Raw genomic sequence first — 19634 nt, forward strand, 5'->3', positions numbered from 1 at the left:
CAAAATTTTTAATTCTCTCATCATTTACTCACCCTCATGCCATCCCAGATGTGTATGACTTTCTTTCTTCAGCAGAACATAAACAAAGTTTTTCAGAAGAATATCTCAGCTCTGTTGGTCCTCACAATGCAAGTGAATGGTGACCAGAGCTTTGAAAGTCCAAAAGGGATATAAAGGCAGCATAAAAGTTATCCATACAACTCCAGTGGTTTAATCCATGTCTTCAGAACTGATATAATAGGTGTGGGTGATAAACAAATTAATATTTAAGTCCTTTTTTTACTCTAAATCTCCAATTTCACTTTTACATCTGAAAGTCACATGTTGTGCATGTTTATACGGCAAAAACTGATTTTCAAGACAAATATTTTTGTCTTGTTTTTCAGTAAAATATCGAAACATTCTTAAAACGTGATTTATTTACTTGACAAGCAAACTGGCATAAGATTTTAAGTCTTGAGAGAAATCTAACTGAACTTAGTGAGATTTATGCTTAAAACAAGAAAAAAACTGTTTGCCAGAGGGGTAAGTAAAATAAACTTAAACTTAAAAACTTTAAAACAAGATTATTTTTCTTACCCCATTGGCAGATTTTATTTTTATTTTTTTCTTGTTTTAAATCTAAGTCACTAAATTTTGTCAGATTTCTCTTATGCCGTTTTGCTTGACAAGTAAATAAATCATGTTTTAAGAATGTTAAGATAATTTTACAGGAAAAGAAGACAAAAATATTTGCCTTACAAAAATTTTTTTTGCAGTGTAGTTTCACCTTTACATCTGAAAGTGGAAGTGGAGATTTAGAGTAAAAAAAATAAATAAAAAAAAAGACTTAAATATTGTTCTGTTTCTCACCCAGACCCACGGTATTATATCACTTCTGAAGACATGGATTAAACCACTGGAGTCTTATGGATTACTTTTATGCTGCCTTTTTTCAATTTTTGGAGCTGAGAGAATTTTCATTTTTGGGTGAACTATCCCTCTAAATCACATATGGCCACACATGTTAAGTCGATAACATCAAACCTCATTGGTTCTCATCACGTATGAGAAACAATGAGGTTTGATGTAATTGATGTAGCCCCCAGTGATCGTATGACTTCAGAAGACTCAAAATAAAGGCTAGTGCATGACTCGATTTGATTACAGTACTTTACTGTGAATTTATAGTATTTTGTCCTTTTTCGAGCTTGACAGAAGGGAGTCACAATTCACTTATATTATGACAAATTAACCCAGTTAAAACTTTCTAAAAATTCACATTTTGTGTTCCACGGGGAAAAAGAAAGAAAGTCATGTGGGTTTGGAGCAACATTAGGGTAAGCAAATAATGACAGAATTTTCATTTTGGGTGAACTATTCCTTTAATCTTCTTGCAACTCTACTACTTAAAGTTATAGCAGGTTACTCTTTCAAGCACATTAGGGACGAATGAAAATTACAAACAAAATGTCATGTAAAGACAGACCTGCGCTCGTCATCTGACGTTGTGAGAGACTTCTACAGCATGATGCATGTCACTTCCGTTACAGCTGGTGGTGCTGTTGCTCTTTCCCCACAGCACATGACGTCATGTTATACGCTCCAAAACGCGGAAGTGGTGATTGTTTTGGTTTTCGTGCCATGGATGGAGGTCAGAAAACCCGGTTTTAGAATAATACAAAATCGTAACGGTCACGGAGGGAGCCCAATATAGTCTGATATTTCATGAAAATGTTCGGGAAGCCTTCAGGTTATGATTATCAGTCTTTATCGCAGAGAGATACAGGGTGCAGTGAAACTCCTGGACTGTTCTCATCTCACTCGGTACTGACTCACGGTCAATATGATCAGAGAGGACATTCATTTGATTATGTGCCTAAAGTCACTCAAAACGACTTCACAGGTATATCTCTTATCACATATTCATAACACTTAACACTACCGTGTTCATGGTACACGTGTTAAATACGTAAAAGTGTTTATTGCATAGTGATGTATAGGCTAGTATTACATGCACATAAAAGTATAGTACATTATAAGACAATATGGCATAGTATATAAAATGTAACATACAAAACGTATAATGGCATGCAATGGAATGCATCAGTATAGTACACTGTAGGGCAGTGTGGTATAGTGTATCAAAAAGTAACACTAAGAGTAAAAATGTAATGCTATGTAAATGGTAGTATAGTACACTATGGGACAGTACGGTATAGTAGATAAAAAAGTAACACAAAAAGTTTAATGCTGTGTAAATAGTATGCAATTGTGTAGTATAGTATAGTACACTAAAGGACAGTACGAATAGTATGTAAAATGTAACATACAAAAAGTGTAATGCTTTGTTAACAGTAAATAGTATGCTATTGTATTATACACTATAGAACAGTATGGTATAGCATACAAAATGTAATATACAAAAACTTTAATGCTATGCAAATAGTAAATAGTATGCAGTAGTGTAATACAGTACACTATAGGACAGTTTGGTATAGTATATAAAAAGTAACATACAAAAGTATAATGCTATGTAAATAGTATGTATTAGTGTAGTATAGTATAGTACACTGCAGGACAGTATGGGATAGTATAAGATACAAAAGTATAATGGCATGTAAATGGTATGCAACACTAGCATAGTATAATATAGTATAGTACATTATAGGACATTATGGTATAGTATATATAAAAATAGCATACATAAAGTATAATGGTATGTACTTTAAATTGTATGCAATAGTATAGTACACTATTGGATAGTACGGTATAGTATATAAAAAGTAACATACAAAAAGTATAATGATATGTAAATAGTTTGCAACATTATAGTATAGTACACTGCAGGACCAGATGGGAGAGTATATAAAGTAACGTACAAAAAGTATAATGGCATGTTAATGGTATGAAACACTGTAGTATAGTATAATATAGTATAGTACATTGCAGGACAGTATGGTATAGTATATAAAATGTAATATACAAAAAGTTTAATGCTATGTAAATAGTATGCATTAGTGTAGTATAGTATAGTACACTATTGGACAGTACAGTATAGTATATAAAAAGCAACATACAAAAAGTATATTTTGTTTAAGTAGTAAATAGTAGGTGACAGTACAGTTTAGAATAGTATAGTATAGTACACTATAGGACAGTACGGTATAGTATATAAAAAGTAACACAAAAAGTATATTGTGTTTAAATAGTAAATAGTATTGTACGTGACAGTATAGTTTAGAGTAGTATAGTATGGTACAGTATGGTAAAGGATATAAAATGTAACATACAAAAAGTATAATATATGTAAAAAGTAAATAGTATGCAAAGTTAATAGAATGCAAAAAGTATCATATTATTGGCTTGTTTTTTAACATGTGTAATACCATAGTACTCTTTGATGAGCATCATTAAAATACCATGGTACATGAATATGATAATTATCCGAAAAATAGTATATATAGAAGTACCGTGGTACTACCATCCGATAGCATCGATGTACCACTGTACTGCCACAGTTCTTGTAAGGGTAGTTAAGTATAGTAATAAATATTGTATTTAGTATATAGTTCTGTATAGTATACTTTGGATAAAAGCATCTGCTAGAAGTAAATGTAGTACAGAATAATAGCAATGAACATTATTGTGTAATATAATGCTAATAAAGTGTATTTACAGGCAGCTCAACAAAAAATAATCACATATTAAATTCTTGTGGTTCATTAATATTATTCAGTAATTACACTGTAATAGTGACTCTCTTAATAGTGACTGGTGACTGGAATGTAAAATGTATTTAGTATTTGCTCGCCTGCTTCAGAAACTCTCACATTTGACTCTTTTCAGTTGGTATGCTGGTCTGCTTAATGTCAAATAAATAGTAATACATCCTATTCATTTAATTTGATTTCAGATAAATCTCAAGGATTGTTGTCCTGGATTTGCAATCTGATCGTAACTTTCCTGGTTTTTCTCATCACATTCATAACCTTTCCCATATCTGGATGGTTTGTCTTAAAGGTCAGTTCCACGGACATGATTTGGAGAGTTTTTGTATGTTTCTAGTTGTCTTGTTTGGACAGTGTTAAATGCAGTGTTATTTTCAGGTTGTACCAAACTATGAAAGAATTGTTGTGTTTCGTCTGGGTCGGATCCGTCCTCCTAAAGGTCCAGGAGTGGTTCTGGTTTTACCCTTGATTGATCAGTGGCAGAAAGTGGACCTCCGGACCCGGGCCTTTAACATCCCACCCTGCAAGGTACAATCCAATTAATCAATCTAAATAGTCTTGTTGTACTTGTACAATGACAATAAAGAGTTTGACTTGAAATACAATGCCTTTTATACTAATATAAGCCACTTTATATTTAATATCTCTTATCTTTAGCATTATACAGTATGAAGTATTTCTAGATCTCTGCAATTTTTCTACCATAAAAGGTGGCCACTAAAGATGGTGGTCTGGTTTCGGTTGGAGCCGATATTCAGTTCCGGATCTGGAGTCCAGTAATGTCAGTGGTGGCTGTGCAGGATCTAAACGCCTCCACCCGTCTCACCGCGCAGAACGCCATGATGCAGTCGCTGAGCAAAAAGACACTGAGAGAGATACAGACAGAGAGAGTCAAACTCGGGGAGCATCTCGGGGTGAGAGACAACAGATTTGTTTACAAGTATATATATATATATATATATATATATATATATATATATATATATATATATATATATACATATATATATATATATATATTATACAGTTGTGCTCAAAAGTTTGCATACCCTGGCAGAAATTGTGAAATTTTGGCATTGATTTTGAAAATATGACTGATCATGCAAAAAAACTGTCTTTTATTTAAGGATAGTGATCGTATGAAGCCATTTATTATCACATAGTTGTTTGGCTCCTTTTTAAATCATAATGGTTACAGAAATCACCCAAATGGCCCTGATCAAACGTTTACATACCCTTGACTGTTTGGCCTTGTTACAGACACACAAGGTGACACACACAGGTTTAAATGGCAATTAAAGGTTAATTTCCCACACCTGTGGCTTTTTAAATTGCAATTAGTGTCTGTGTATAAATAGTCAATGAGTTTGTTAGCTCTCACGTGGATGCACTGAGCAGGCTAGATACTGAGCCATGGGGAGCAGAAAAGAACTGTCAAAAGACCTGCGTAACAAGGTAATGGAACTTTATAAAGATGGAAAAGGATATAAAAAGATATCCAAAGCCTTGAAAATGCCAGTCAGTACTGTTCAATCACTTATTAAGAAGTGGGAAAATTGGGGATCTCTTGATACCAAGCCAAGGTCAGGTAGACCAAGAAAGATTTCAGCCACAACTGCCTGAAGAATTGTTTGGGATACAAAGAAAAACCCACAGGTAACCTCAGGAGAAATACAGGCTGCTCTGGAAAAAGACGGTGTGGTTATTTCAAGGAGCACAATACGACGATACTTGAACAAAAATGAGCTGCATGGTCGAGTTGCCAGAAAGAAGCCAATGCCACAAAAAAGCCCTGTTACAATATGCCCGACAACACCTTGACATGCCTCACAGCTTCTGGCACACTGTAATTTGGAGTGACGAGACCAAAATAGAGCTTTATGGTCACAACCATAAGTGCTATGTTTGGAGAGGGGTCAACAAGTATTGTGCTCCTTGAAACCTTTTTTTGCATGTTCAGTCATATTTTCAAAATCAATGCCAAAATTGCACAATTTCTGCCAGGGTATGAACACTTATAATGGAACAGTGATGCATCTTATACAAAATATTATACTCACTTATTCACATTTGTATCTTTTCTATTCACATTCAGTGGCACTGCAAAGCACATATCGAGCTGCTAAAAGTGTTGGGTGTGACCCATCACAATAATCAGAATCAGATTACATTTTCCTGTTATGAAGTGATGCAACAAATGACTCTTTATTTTTTAAGGAATTACTCTTTATAGCTATCCAATTATAGCTTCCGTTCTGTTGTTCCTTGCATTATAAATATTATTTTAATTTGATGAAAATTATGGCGCTTCATTTTATTTTGTAGACGTGCATGTGCAAGCTGAGCGCGTGCATCAGGCACAGATGTGCAAGTGTTTTAAGCGCTCTCTCCTACAGTGTGTCCTCACTGATATGATGCTGGGAAGCCCGTGAATCATTTTTCTTGTTTCAACGAAATACCAGAACGAACCAATTAATTATACTTCCCAGTGCTACAGAGGACATTCTAGAAGATTATGCTTGGTTCGAGCGTCTCTATGCATTCTCAATAAACTCTACAGCCGCCCGCAAAACAGCAGCTCTATTCAGTTGTATGATCCGAGGTATCGGGACATTTGAACAAGAACAAGTACATGAGTAAAGTATCTAACCTTATGCCAGTCCTTTAATAAATGCATCATTCTTTCTGTGTGGCACTTTATCATTGGAAATATGGAGTATTCCAAACTCTTTTTGAACTCTGCCAGTGGATGAAGCTGATGGTTACAGCACAGAACCCACTGGAGACAATGTGCTGTGAATAGTGGCTGCATGTGATAGAGACATCCAGTGTCCAGAATATGAATTTCATATAATTCTTCATAGCGGGCCTAATTCTGTTCTATTTCTAAAATCTCTCGCGGGCCGCATCAAAGCAGTCGGAGGGCCACAGATGGCCCACAGGCCGGACTTTGGACACCCCAAAGCAAAGCTTATTTTTAGGACTTAAATATATTTGATTATATATATTAAATATATTATATATTATAATATGCCATTATATCAAGTAATATTGGCCTGTAAACATAAGATTTGCATTGATGACACTTGTGTGGTGTAGATGGACATGAATGAGATGACGAAGCCGTGGGGGCTGGAGGTGGACCGGGTGGAGCTGATCCTGGAAGGTGTGCTCCAGGATCCAGATGGGGGCCACTCGGGGCCGTTCATTATGCCTCCTTCTGTCCCAGGGTTAGAAAGTCTCACTGGCCCCATACAGCAGCTCGCCATGCATTTCCTGAGCCAGACAGCTGCGTCTGAAACCAGCAAAGGTGATGTCTGGAGTCCTTCACACGTTTATGAACATCCATGATTTTAAACAAATAAAAAAAAAGATCTGAACATTGGGGTTCAAATGGTTGAGACCCCAGTGAAAATGCGTATGTATTGCATTATTTTAGATATTTCAGCATAACAAGTTGAATTTAACAAAGAACATGAATTTCATAGTATATGGCATGCCCCTCTTTTGCTTTAATGACAGCATGCACTTAAAGGGATAGTTCTCCCAAAAATGAAAATTCTCTCATCATTTTCTCACCCTTATGCCATCCCAGATATGCATGACTTTCTTTCTTCAGCAGAACACAAATTAAGATTTTTAGAAGAATATTTCAGCTCTGTAGATCCATACAATGCAAGTGAATGGTGATCAGACATTTGTAGCTCCAAAAATCACAGTAAGGAAACATAAAAGTAATCCATATGATTACAGTGTTTAAATCCATATCTTCAGAAGCTTTCAAATAGGTGTGGGTGAGAAACAAATCAAAATTAATCACTTTCAGATGTGATAGTGAAACTAAACAGGCACCACATGTGACTTTCTGATATAAAAGTGAAAGTGGAGATTTAGAGTAAAAAAATGACTTCTGAAAATATGGATTTAACCATTAGAGTCATATGGATTACTTTTATGTTTCCTTAAAGTGATTTTTGGAGTTACATAGGTCTGATCACCATTCACTTGCATTGTATGGACCTACAGAGCTGAAATATTCTTCTAAAAATCTTCATTTGTGTTCTGCAGAAGAAAGAAAGTCATCTGGGATGGCATGAGGGTGAGTAAATGATGAGAGAATTTTCATTTTTGGGTGAAATCCAGCGTGATTTGAGGATGTTCCAAAGAACATCTTGTGGGCTTCAGTACAAGCCAACATGGTCAATATCTTAAATTTAATTTGTGAATTAAAAATTCTATTTTTAAAACTGTTAAAAAAAAATAATATGTCCAGTTTTAAAGGGAAAAAATGTCAGATTTTCAATTTTGGTCTCAGACTTATGGACCCCGCTGAATATAACAGGTATGATAAATAGATAATCAATAGATTCCTAATTCAATTAAAAAAAAAAAAAAAAAAAGAAAAAATTGGAACTCTAATAAAAAAGAGGCTTTTGTGGTTCCCCAGGAGATACTGTGAGTTTCACCAATGAGCTAAATTCAGCTGCAGCTGTGAGTTGTTGCAGTGTGGATGGACTGATGTCTGCAGTCAGATCAGTGCTGTCAGAGGAGCTGGTCAATCAAGTGGGAGCCTGTTATCACTTTCAGATCAACACTAACTCTGGACAGATTAGCAACTACTACGTGGATCTGACACAAGGTAAGATTTAAGCCCTCACGGCAGACAGATGATATCAGCTCGTCTGACTTCTCTTCCATTGGTTGTTGTTCCCGAATGTCACTCTTCATTTTAGTTCAACTTTTCTCAACTTTGTTGTGTCGCTCGCCAACAGTCACTTTCTCGTGTCGCCAGAAGTCGCTGTGCTCTCATTGAAAATTAATGAGATCATGTGGCTTTGTGTCACTTGCAGTGTGAACGGGGCTTAAGATATCACTAAAAACAGTATGCAATAGCATTGCTTGTCCAGTCTCTATAAATTTCCAAGTTGGCAGCAATAGTAAACAACTTTGTAAAATAATAAAAAATTAAAAAAATAATAAATCAACAGTCAAAAAGTATCTTAATAACTGGGCAAGAATGAGGACATTGTGACCCAAAGACAACCAAAGTAGTTGACTATGGGGGATCCTCTACCGTTGATATGTATATGTATATATAGGAAAGATACTGTATGAGGGTAATGTAAAATGTTGGTAATGTAAAAGTAAAATGAACCATTTTTATATTTTCCTTCAAATGCAAATCAACCAAAAACAAACAAACAATGTACATCTAATTAGTGCAGTTAAAAAATACTGTTTGCTATAGTTAAGTATAAATGGGCTGACTATCAAATAATGGAAATGTTTTATCATAAACAGAGAACTCGTTTTGGTTGTCTTTCTTGCTATCCATGCCAGAGATGATGTAATCTCTGACTCATTTTCATTTTCATAAAATGTAAACATAAATGACTGTTTATCATCAATAGGTTCAAAAAATGTTGATTAATAAAGCTGATTTTAGATGGGAAAAAATTAGTTTCTAGTCTAAAGGCGCTCTGGAACCACGATAAATCGTCCAGTCACAAACCTTGCTTAGCTGAAACGTCTGAGTCATATCAGACACTTGAAGAATGTTTCTGCTTCATTTTCGTTTTCTGCAGTGTATGTTAGCGAAAGAGGCTGGTATCCATCTATATCGCTGCTCACTGTATTTCTCAGCTACGGTCTACTGTCGTTAAAATAACAGCGTCTGCAGCTCTACTATGCGGCGCCTCATGTCGCGGACTGGGGAGAGAGGCACCGTGTGTGGACCGTGAAAGGGCATTAAAAAAAAGCGTGTTAAGTAGAGAAAATATTCAAGGATATAGCGCTGAAAGATCAGTGCTATCTACGCCCGGAGCGCTTGCAGTGTACACAGCTCCGTTGTTTTGTCGCGCTACTAACCTAAAGTGTAGAAACGGTGAGATGGGGCAACTGTTGTCATGATGTGGAGGCTTCACGCTATTCCCCGCGGCATCCACGCACAACTCCCCACACGCCCCACTAAGAGCGAGAACCACATTATAGTGACCACGAGGAGGTTACCTCATGTGACTCTACCCTCCTTAGCAACCAGGCCAATTTTGTTGCTTAGGAGACCTGGCTGGAAATTAATTATTTTCTTAATTAATATTATACTATTTTTTATACTGATAATATAATTTATAATACATTTTTTTCATTTATGTCAACTTTCGTAATAAATTTAAGGTGTTATAATTGATATAACAAGTTGGTTTTGTTGGACTACATTTTACATTTACATTTATGCATGTGGCAGACGCTTTTATCCAAAGCGACTTACAGTGTACTTATTACAGGGACAATACCCCTGGAGTAACCTGGAGTTAAGTGTCTTGCTCAAGGACACAATGGTGGTGGCTGTAGGGATCGAACCAACAACCTTCTGATTACCAGTTATGTGCTTTTGCCCACTACGCCACCACCACTCTGGTGGACTAGGTCCGCTTATGCTGCTGCTGCTGCTTCTGCAGAGAAATATGAAGACATGCTGCTGCACAATTAGACATGCATATAAAGCCAGTGAAGCAGATCTAAATAAGTGGTGCTGGGGAGGAGGAGGGTTTCAGAGAGAAAACTCTCCTATTGCGCTGCAGTGAAACTGGCTAACCTGCAAACAACTCAGGCAATTTAAATATTAGACAAAGAGAGAGTGCGCAAGTTGACTGGCTTAACAGATCACATGTCAAAGGACCACTTAGTCCATAGAGTATGCAAGACGATTGGTTAACAGATTACATATTCAAAGGACCTATCAGCTTTGCGCCATGTAGAGTTTCATGACTGGACTTAGAATCATTAAATTAGAAAAATGCAAACTAGAAGCATTTTCACTTTTTTTCATAAAATTTTTGGACCCCACTGTATAATATAATCACAGTAGAATGAAAATTAATAACAGAGGATTAACCTAACTAGTCTTGGATTGATTGGCTCTATTGGGAATCATCCCTAGACTGTTTTGTGCATTATAGGAAAATCCCCTCAGTGCTACCTCAGCATTTTTGTGTCTGTGTTCAGGTCATGGGGCGTGTGGTGCGGGTGTCCTGCCGAGAGAGCCAGATGTTTCTCTGTGCATGAGCGAGCAGAATCTGTTGGCCATGTTCCAGGGTGACCTGCGGCCGTTTGTTGCCTACAGTAGCGGCAGACTGAGAGTTCAGGGAGATTTGAACACTGCCATGAGGCTGGAAACACTCATCAAACTACTCAAACCAACATGAAGGGATATAATTGCTTATAATGTTTTCATTTATTCAAGATTAAAGTATATACATTATTTAAAGGGATAGTTCACCCAAAAACTAAAATTCTGTAATCATCTTGTTTTAAACCCATATGACTTTTATTGTATTACTTTCAATGTTTGCTAAAAAGATGTCATGAAAGTGAATGGTGACTGAGGCTGTTGGTCCTTAACATTTCTTCTTTTTTGTGTTCTGTGGAAGAAAGAAAGTCACACATGTTTGGAACAACAAGAGGGTGAGAAAATGCTGACGGTAGTTCATCATATTTTTTAAGGTTTACACCTGTGCATGTTTGCAAGATTGCACATTTCAATACAAACATTTTATTTATTTATTTTAATTGTATTTTTGATTAAAATTGTATTTCTTGGTTGTTTCAGTGTAGTTTGTCATTTTTCATTGATCTGTTTATAATAGTGGGGGGTGTCTGTGACTCGCATTTCAATTCACTGATGTACACATTACATTTTTTGTACTGTTCAAAATCTATGACTGATTTACTGTATAACATTTTTCACTTTGTCATTTTTTAAGGAAATTTCAGTGTTCAGTAAAGCTAAATCGACAGCATTTGTGGCATAATGTTGATTACCACAAAAATAATTATGACTTGTCACTCGTTTTCTTTAAAAAAAAAAATCCAAAATCTGTTACAGTGAATCACTTACAATGGAAGTGAATGGGGTCAATCTGTAAACATTAAAATTCTCACTGTTTCAAAAGTTTAGCCACAAGACGAAAACAATATGTGTGTTAACATGATTGTAGTATGATAAAATCGCTTACTAACCTTTTCTGTGTAAAGTTATATTCAACTTAACACTGTAAACCCTTAAGCCTAAAATGACTGTAAAAAAATCACGGTTTAAACAACTTTACAGCTCAAATAATACACACGTTTTAACAGAAGAATTAGTTTAAGTACTTTTATAAAATTATAAGCTTCACATTTCAGCCTTTAAACCCTCCAAAAATGGGTTCCATTCACTTCCACTGTAAGTGCCTCACTGTAACCTCACTGAATATTTTGCCACAAATGCTGTTGATTGAGCTTAACTTGTATTGAACCTGGAATATTCAGACTCTTTTAACACAAACACTTTTGATCAGTATTGTTTTGACATTACAGAAATATAGTTTGTAATAAAATGACTATCCAGTAAATTCTTGCATTATTACTTTGACGCACATACACAATTAGCATCAGCCTTGAGATTTGTGGTTTGATCCGTGACCTTGTTATACAAGGCTAAATTCATCTCTTTGCTGCCCTTGGACCGTACGCACAGCTGTTTATAGAGAAAACGTTTACAAGGTTATTACGCAATAGGCACTTCTTTTACTGAAGCTCGACCACCCTTACAAAAACCTAGAGTTCATGGCAAATTTGCAGCAAACTTTCTGCAAATTCGCCATTGATCATTTTCACATGCAAATGAGATTTGCAGCAAGCCTGTGGCAAATTGTCTATTGTTGTCAAAGGTTTGCTGCAGGTTCACCACTACCAGTGAAGAGCTGCAAACTTCTGGCAAACATTTGTGGCGAATCACATGCTCATTTGCGTGTGAAAATAATGAGTGGCAGGTTTATGGCAACTTTGCCATGAACTCTAGATTTTTGTAAGGGCATTCATACAGATATGTTTTTGTTTAATTGAATAAGCGCACAACACACCGTATATTTTTGAATGGAGAATTTGGGTCCCTTACAATTTTCAGTTACTTGTCAGATTCTAAAAAGAACAAAACAATACTTGCCAGCACAGTTTTATATTTCTACACGTTCCAATGAAAATGTGAGTGTTGTTTACCAAAGCTCCCCACCACTCTAGGGTGTATGGATGGTTGCTATGTGTTTGCTAAAGTGTTCTGGGTGGTTATTTACTGGCCCAAATAAATGTAAGTCGATATTTTGCCATTTTTTCGTTCCCCAGGCTTAAATCGTTAGATGCACTATTTGAGGACCTTAATAAAAAATCTAGAGGTCTGGCAAACTTGCCACAAATTTGCTGCCACTTTGCCACTCATTATTTTTACATGCAAATGTTTGCCAGAAGTTTGCAGCTCTTCACCGGTAGTGGTGCACCTGCAGCAAACCTTCGGCAACAATGGACAATTTGCCACAAGTTTGCCGCAAAGTGAAAATAATCAGTGGCGAATTTGCCATGAACTCTCAATTTTTGTGAGGGGTATCATTAATATCTGTACCACCAATGACATTCATTGCATTTTTTTTTTTCATACAATTAACTTATTTGAATCCTGAACCCTAAGTACATTCCCATTAGCAAGTACCAAATAATTTGCCAAATAAAAGAGTAAAAACCTGATGGGGTTACTGTAGATTGAGTTAGGTGTCACTTTTCCCAGCACATTTGGGTGGTCCCTTAGCACAAGTCCTCAATGCACTTCATCATCCTTGACGTTTAGTGTGGGGAGTCATATAAAAATAAAAAGCCGCTTTCTATTAGACTGGAAAAGGAGAGTGAGTGAGAGGGAGAGTGAGTGAGTGTGAGATGGCCAGGTGGAGTTTGAGAGGCTGTCGGGCTCTGAATGAACTACAGCAGGTAAGGGCGAGTCACACAAGAACAGTACCTGCAGTGAGAGAGACATTATATCCCAGAGAAAACTCTACAGTTAGATCTTTCAATGAGATACCTGGATTATGGAAGAACAGCCTGGGTAATCTCTATGCGTTCTGGAAAATGGATGGCTTCAGGAATATTCATCGGATTATGGTGCACAATTTCAATATGTTTGGACCAATTTACAGGTAAAACTTGAAATAAAGTATTTGAATTTGTAGCATATACGACTGTGACTTACATATTAACGTTTGTACAGCTTTACTTCGATATTCACTGTGAAATACTGTATATATTGATAACCTATTCATTTGAACAGGGAAAAAATCGGGTACTATGAGAGTGTAAACATTATAAAGCCTGAAGATGCTGCTATCTTGTTCAGAGCTGAGGGTCATTATCCCAAAAGACTCAGGGTGGAAGCTTGGACCTCCTATAGGGACTATAGGAACCGTAAATATGGTGTACTGCTCAAGTAGGCAATGTTTTTCCATACCTGTTATAACTCTTATTAGGGTTTACTGAAATTAGTATTTAACACACATTATTAATTTGTTCCGGCAGGGATGGAGAGGACTGGAAATCTAATAGGATCATTCTAAACAGGGAGGTCATCTCTCCAAAGGTGCTGGGGAACTTTGTACCTCTTCTGGATGAGGTTGGGCAAGACTTTGTGGCTCGTGTCTATAAAAAGATTGAGAGGAGTGGACAAAATGAATGGACCACAGATCTGTCCCATGAGCTCTTCAAGTATGCACTTGAATGTAAGGTTTGAGACCTTTATTAACATAAAAAGGTATTTTATTGACCATTTATCTTTGCTTTAAATGGATCTTGATGGAGCTGTTTGTAGTAGGCTACTCTGTGTAACAATCAGTGTTGGGAAGTAGTTCACTAAAAGTTGTGACTCTCCTAACTTATCTACATTTTTCAGTAGCGTGACAGTAGCGCAGCTATTTTCGAAAGAGTGCAACCTTTTTAGTAATGAGCAACATTTGGGAAAACAAATCATTTAATCATTTAAGTGAATCTTCAGAAAGTAAAAGTAAATGAACCGGTTAAAATAAACAATTCCTTATGTATCCTTGAGAACTCCAATTAATTTTAGTAAACAACATTTTTTCAGTCGGTTCATGTAAATGAACTAGTTCACATAAATAATTCACTGATTTACTTGAGTCCCGTGCAGCCTTAAATTGACTTTGCCTGCTCTCGCTTTTTCGATTCAGTTATATAACATAAAGTGTTGTCTAGTTTTATAAGTTTATATTAATTATACATTTATTTTTCATTTATTTGTTTAACTCTTACAAACATTAACCATAGTAACAACTATTCACAGTTAAGTCATGACAACTCTGATTAGATTTAACATGTTAATGTGAGTTTGACACATTGATTAGATATTGGTCTTGGCAGACTAGATCTGCTAACGCAACTGCAGAGCAAGTACAGAGACTTGTTACTGCTAGGAAATACACATACTTATAAGTTATCATGTGGGCATGCTGCACAAGACATGCTGTATCAAGCATGTAGGACATGCTGCTGCACAAATAGACATTACAAATAATCTCCATGTTGCAGATCTAGACAAGTGGAGCTGGGGTGAAAGTTGGTTTAAGAAAAAAAACTTGCAGCACGCTGCACTGAAACCGGCTTATCTGCAAAACTGAGCAACTTAAATGTTAGACAGAGGGAGACGAGAGAGTTGCCATGGTTTTACTATATTTTGTGCTTCATATTCTTTTACTACACATAACATGGTTAAAATATACTGTAGTAAAACCATGGTTAATTTTTGTAAAAGAAAGTTATCCTAATTAAATATGTAACTATCAGGAGACATTATTGAATTCTTGAATATTATTGAAATAAATAATATCATCCAATATTTTCTTCTTTAAATGGCATCAATGTAGTTAACAACTTTTTTAGTAGCTTGCATTGTCGCTGATTACAATAGTTTTTTTTTTTTTTTTACATAGCTATAGTTTAACTTTCAGTTATGAGTACCTTGTACTGTATCTTGGGAAGCTGCAGTTTCAAAGTAGCTCCCCCAAACTGGTGTAAGTAATACCATAGTGCCATTTTATGGCAAGCTATTTTGTTATTAATGTATTTTGTCATTCTGATCATTGAATAACATTTTGCAATAAAAAGCTCATTACTCATTGTTTTTTTTTTTTGTTTGTTTGTTTTTTTTTTTTTTTGCCAAAAATAGCTAAATTGGGCACATATACAATTTATGTATTTGATAATACATTATTATTATTATTATTATTATTATTATTATTTTACTAATTAATTATGCCATACAAACATGGTACATTTGCATTCGACAGATGCTTTTTACCAAGTGACTTAGAGTGCATTTAGGCCATAGAGTTGAAATAGTGACCGTTGTTGGTGCCAGCTAAGGTCATGTAAATGTTAATATAAATGTAAATGTATAACATTAATTACTAATTTATTTCAAACAAACACAACCCCTTAGCTTTCAAAACTAACTTTACTTTCACTAAAGATTTTTTGACTTTTACTATTTTTACTACATTAATTATTTTATTTCACTCTTCAAGCATAACTGCACATATAAAAGCTAAAATGCATTTTTTTTTTTTTTTTTTAATTCACGAGTTTGCATCCTCATATAAACTTGAGTTAACAGTAAATGTTTAAACTGGTTTGGCTTGCTGTGCGCAATGGAGGACCCCGTGCTTGAGACGTGATTGCGCTCCAAGATTCCCCCAAGACTAGATAAAGAGATAATACGTGTTAATGGATTAATGGAAATGAATGTACATGAAGACAATGTAAAATAAAGGTGCAGATGGGGTGGAGGGGGGATACCAGAAGAACTGTCGCTGGAGAAAGGTATGCAAGCCTTTTTATACTCTGGTGATGATTGCGAGATTAGATGAATCTGCTCCTCCCAAAATTACATTTAGAACTCCAATTGTAAAGTTTACTAACCAATCTTTACTAATTTTACCAATTTAGCAGGGATTAAAACTGACCATTTCACACTATACCATACACATTTAATGAGGCATAAACCACATTTGCCTTTGAGCTTTACAGTCAAACTATTTCCTGTCTGTCTCAGCTGTGAGTGTGGTGTTGTACGGGGAGCGTTTGGGTCTGCTGTTTGACTACATTGATCCAGATGCACAACACTTCATTGATTGCATCACTGTCATGTTCAAGACGACCTCCCCCATGCTGTACCTCCCCCCGGCCCTGCTGCGCCACCTGGGGGCCAAAATCTGGAAAGACCATGTAGAGGCCTGGGACGGCATCTTTAACCAGGGTAACATAACATTGCAGATTTGTACAGAACTACTGTAAATAGAACGCAATGGAATCGAAAATTGAGCAGCAACCATGCTGAAAAGATCAGCATAGTTGGTGACCATTGTCTCCACAACACTTATTAACTAGCTTAACCATCAAGACTCCCTTGGTCATTTCACTAGAAAGACCAAGTGAATCGTCTAACCAGATTAGCACTAAACAAGCCCTAACCAACTGTACCCGGCATGGACAAGCATGGAAATTCAAGCTGGTCTTTTTAGCAAGGAAAACTTTTGATTTTTTTTTATCCTTTAATTTGGTTCTCAAAAGCGGACCGATGTATCCAGAATATCTACAGACAGTTGAGGAAAGCTCCTGAAGCCAATGGGAAGTACCCCGGTGTGTTGGCCAGCCTTCTGATGCTGGATAAGCTGTCCATCGAGGACATCAAGGCCAGTGTCACAGAGCTGATGGCCGGAGGGGTGGACACAGTACGATAAACAATACAGTTAACCTTAATGCTCAACTCAAATAAATATGACTTCAAAAAGTATGTGATAGTTTGAAGGCAATTGAAGGCTAATTTTCTGGGTTACTTTAAGACATGTTTGTAAATGTCGTGTATCTCAGACATCTATCACACTGCTGTGGACACTCTATGAGTTAGCCCGCCACCCGGACCTGCAGGAAGAAATCAGGGCAGAAATTTCGGCTGCTCGGGTGGCCTCTAAAGGAGACATGCTGCAGATGCTCAAAATGGTTCCTCTGGTTAAAGGAGCCTTGAAGGAAACTCTGAGGTATAAAGGGATATGACAAGATATCATGCCATCACACCAATTTAAAAGTCTGCACCATTTGTGGCATCAAACAGAATTGCAATGTGTTTCTGAAATAGCAACATTGGCTCAACCAATGACATGAGTTTGGGGAGGGACTACAGTATCTATTTGCTGAGCAATGGAAAGTGGAGGGAGTGTTTGAAACTTGTTTGAAAATATTGTTTGATTATATTTGCAACTCTGTTTGGTGCCGAAGTAATCACATTAATAATTATTTCATTTTTAAGTTGTCTAAAACGGATTTTCTGCTCAATCAATTTAAAAATGTCTATATTTTCTCTTTCATTGTTGCATACCCTTCAGATGTCAGAAACTCAAACAGACGTACACATATGAACTCATTTTTTATTTAAGTTATTAGACTACAGTAACTAATTTATTTGTAATCAGATTACACCCAACACTGATGAGGAATAATGTAAATGAAGTACAGTTATAGTAAAAAGACTATCAATAAGCAGAAGCAAAAGAAAATATATTACTGGCTTTTTCACATCTGTCTAAAATCATAAAATGTCTTCTTTTAAAGGTTACATCCTGTGGCAGTGAGCCTGCAAAGATACATCACTAAAGATATTGTTATTCAAAATTACCACATTCCAGCTGGGGTGAGCAAGAAACCATGGCCGATGGAAATGACTAAACTCATTACCTACACAAAATATATGACTGTTTATTCTGACTGTTTGCATATGTTTGTCTAACCAGACCTTAGTTCAGCTGGGACTCTATGCTATGGGTCGAGATCATCGTGTTTTCCCACATCCAGAGCAGTACCAGCCTTCTCGCTGGCTCAGAACCGAGAGCCACTACTTTAAGAGTCTGGGCTTTGGGTTTGGCCCACGCCAGTGTCTCGGTCGCAGGATTGCAGAAACAGAAATGCAGCTCTTCCTCATTCATGTGAGTTTATTACAAAGATTTTTATGTCTTCACATAGCTACGATTGCATATAGAGAGTTTACTCTGATTATCACCTCAATACACAATGCATCAGTATTCTTCAGTATTAGAAAATCCCCATGAATTTTGTGACACAGTTTACCTCCTGCTCCAGACTCTTGGTTGTGTCCCTCAAGGCTCAGTACTTGGCCCTCTCCTTTTTCTAATTCATATGCTCCTCCATTGCTTGGATGATGATATGCAAAATCTATATCTGTTCCCAGGCCAGGTCATTTCTATTGTATCTATGACCTCAAAGTGTTGATGACTGCTGACTTTCTGTTCTGTTTATAGCAACGTTACTATATTGGATGGCGGTATGCCACAGCAACAAAATATGCCTTCTGGGTCTTGAATAAGTCTTGTTAGTAGGCCTCAAGTCTCTTGTTTAGAGACTGATGGAATTCTACTACAGCCCTCATCCCTGTATGCAACCTAGATGCATTTCCCTGTGGTTTTAGGGGTAGGTTATGTTTAGGTTTAAGTGTGGGATAAGATTAGGGCTATGATTATTTGGAGAAATGATGTTGATGTAGGAACATATCCTACAAATGTAAGTCATGTTATTGTTAGAGTATCATGGTCTTTTTTATTTGATTTTTTCTCTGTTGTGCTCTCCTTCTCATCTGTACAGATGCTGGAGAACTTCAGATTTGAGAAGCAGAGGCAGGTGGAGGTGAGGAGCACATTTGAGCTGATCATACTCCCAGAGAAGCCCATCATGCTAACCATCAAACCACTGCATGAAAGCAGATAACAGAGCTTCAAACGGGAAATAATGTCGAAGGGCAAGAACTTCAAACAGGAAAAGATGTTGAGGGGCCAGAACTGGACAGAACATCACTAACCTTTGAGACTGAGCTTAAAACAAGCACATTTTCAGATATGTCAGTGTCTTACTATATAGCCTCTTGAACTGTATTTATTTCAGAAAAATGCTGAAATAAATCTGAACAGATTTTTAACACATCTGAAAACTGAGGGCTTTTAATGAAAGTGACTGAAGTACATTTTCAAATAATTCTGTAAAGCTTTG

At 36.4% G+C, this 19634-nt stretch overlaps 2 protein-coding genes across 3 annotated transcripts; both read left to right on the plus strand.

Annotated features, from left to right (window-relative positions):
* The first annotated feature begins 1588 nt into the window (after window positions 1–1588).
* Window positions 1589–12102, plus strand: stoml1 (stomatin (EPB72)-like 1). Its single transcript, XM_051692734.1, has 7 exons — window positions 1589–1885; window positions 3896–4002; window positions 4089–4238; window positions 4421–4624; window positions 6810–7020; window positions 8158–8349; window positions 10716–12102. Exons 1-7 carry the CDS (start codon window positions 1708–1710, stop codon window positions 10913–10915), a joined length of 1242 nt encoding a protein of 413 aa, XP_051548694.1. The 5' UTR covers window positions 1589–1707; the 3' UTR covers window positions 10916–12102.
* A 1352-nt stretch (window positions 12103–13454) lies between these two features.
* On the plus strand, window positions 13455–19574 carry LOC127437533 (cholesterol side-chain cleavage enzyme, mitochondrial-like). 2 transcript variants are annotated; one of them, XM_051692521.1, is made up of 9 exons: window positions 13455–13711; window positions 13843–13998; window positions 14088–14292; window positions 16608–16836; window positions 17151–17311; window positions 17451–17617; window positions 18189–18267; window positions 18368–18559; window positions 19233–19574. In XM_051692521.1, the coding sequence occupies exons 1-9, from the start codon at window positions 13455–13457 to the stop codon at window positions 19353–19355; spliced, it is 1569 nt and encodes a 522-aa protein (XP_051548481.1). In that variant the 3' UTR covers window positions 19356–19574. The 2 variants fall into 2 exon arrangements, with proteins under 2 accessions (XP_051548481.1, XP_051548480.1); XM_051692520.1 differs by having other exon boundaries at window positions 14088–14287; window positions 16633–16836.
* The last annotated feature ends 60 nt before the right edge of the window (window positions 19575–19634 follow it).

Source organism: Myxocyprinus asiaticus, chromosome 48, assembly GCF_019703515.2.
Source record: "Myxocyprinus asiaticus isolate MX2 ecotype Aquarium Trade chromosome 48, UBuf_Myxa_2, whole genome shotgun sequence".
In the NCBI taxonomy this organism is placed as follows: Eukaryota; Metazoa; Chordata; class Actinopteri; order Cypriniformes; family Catostomidae; genus Myxocyprinus; species Myxocyprinus asiaticus.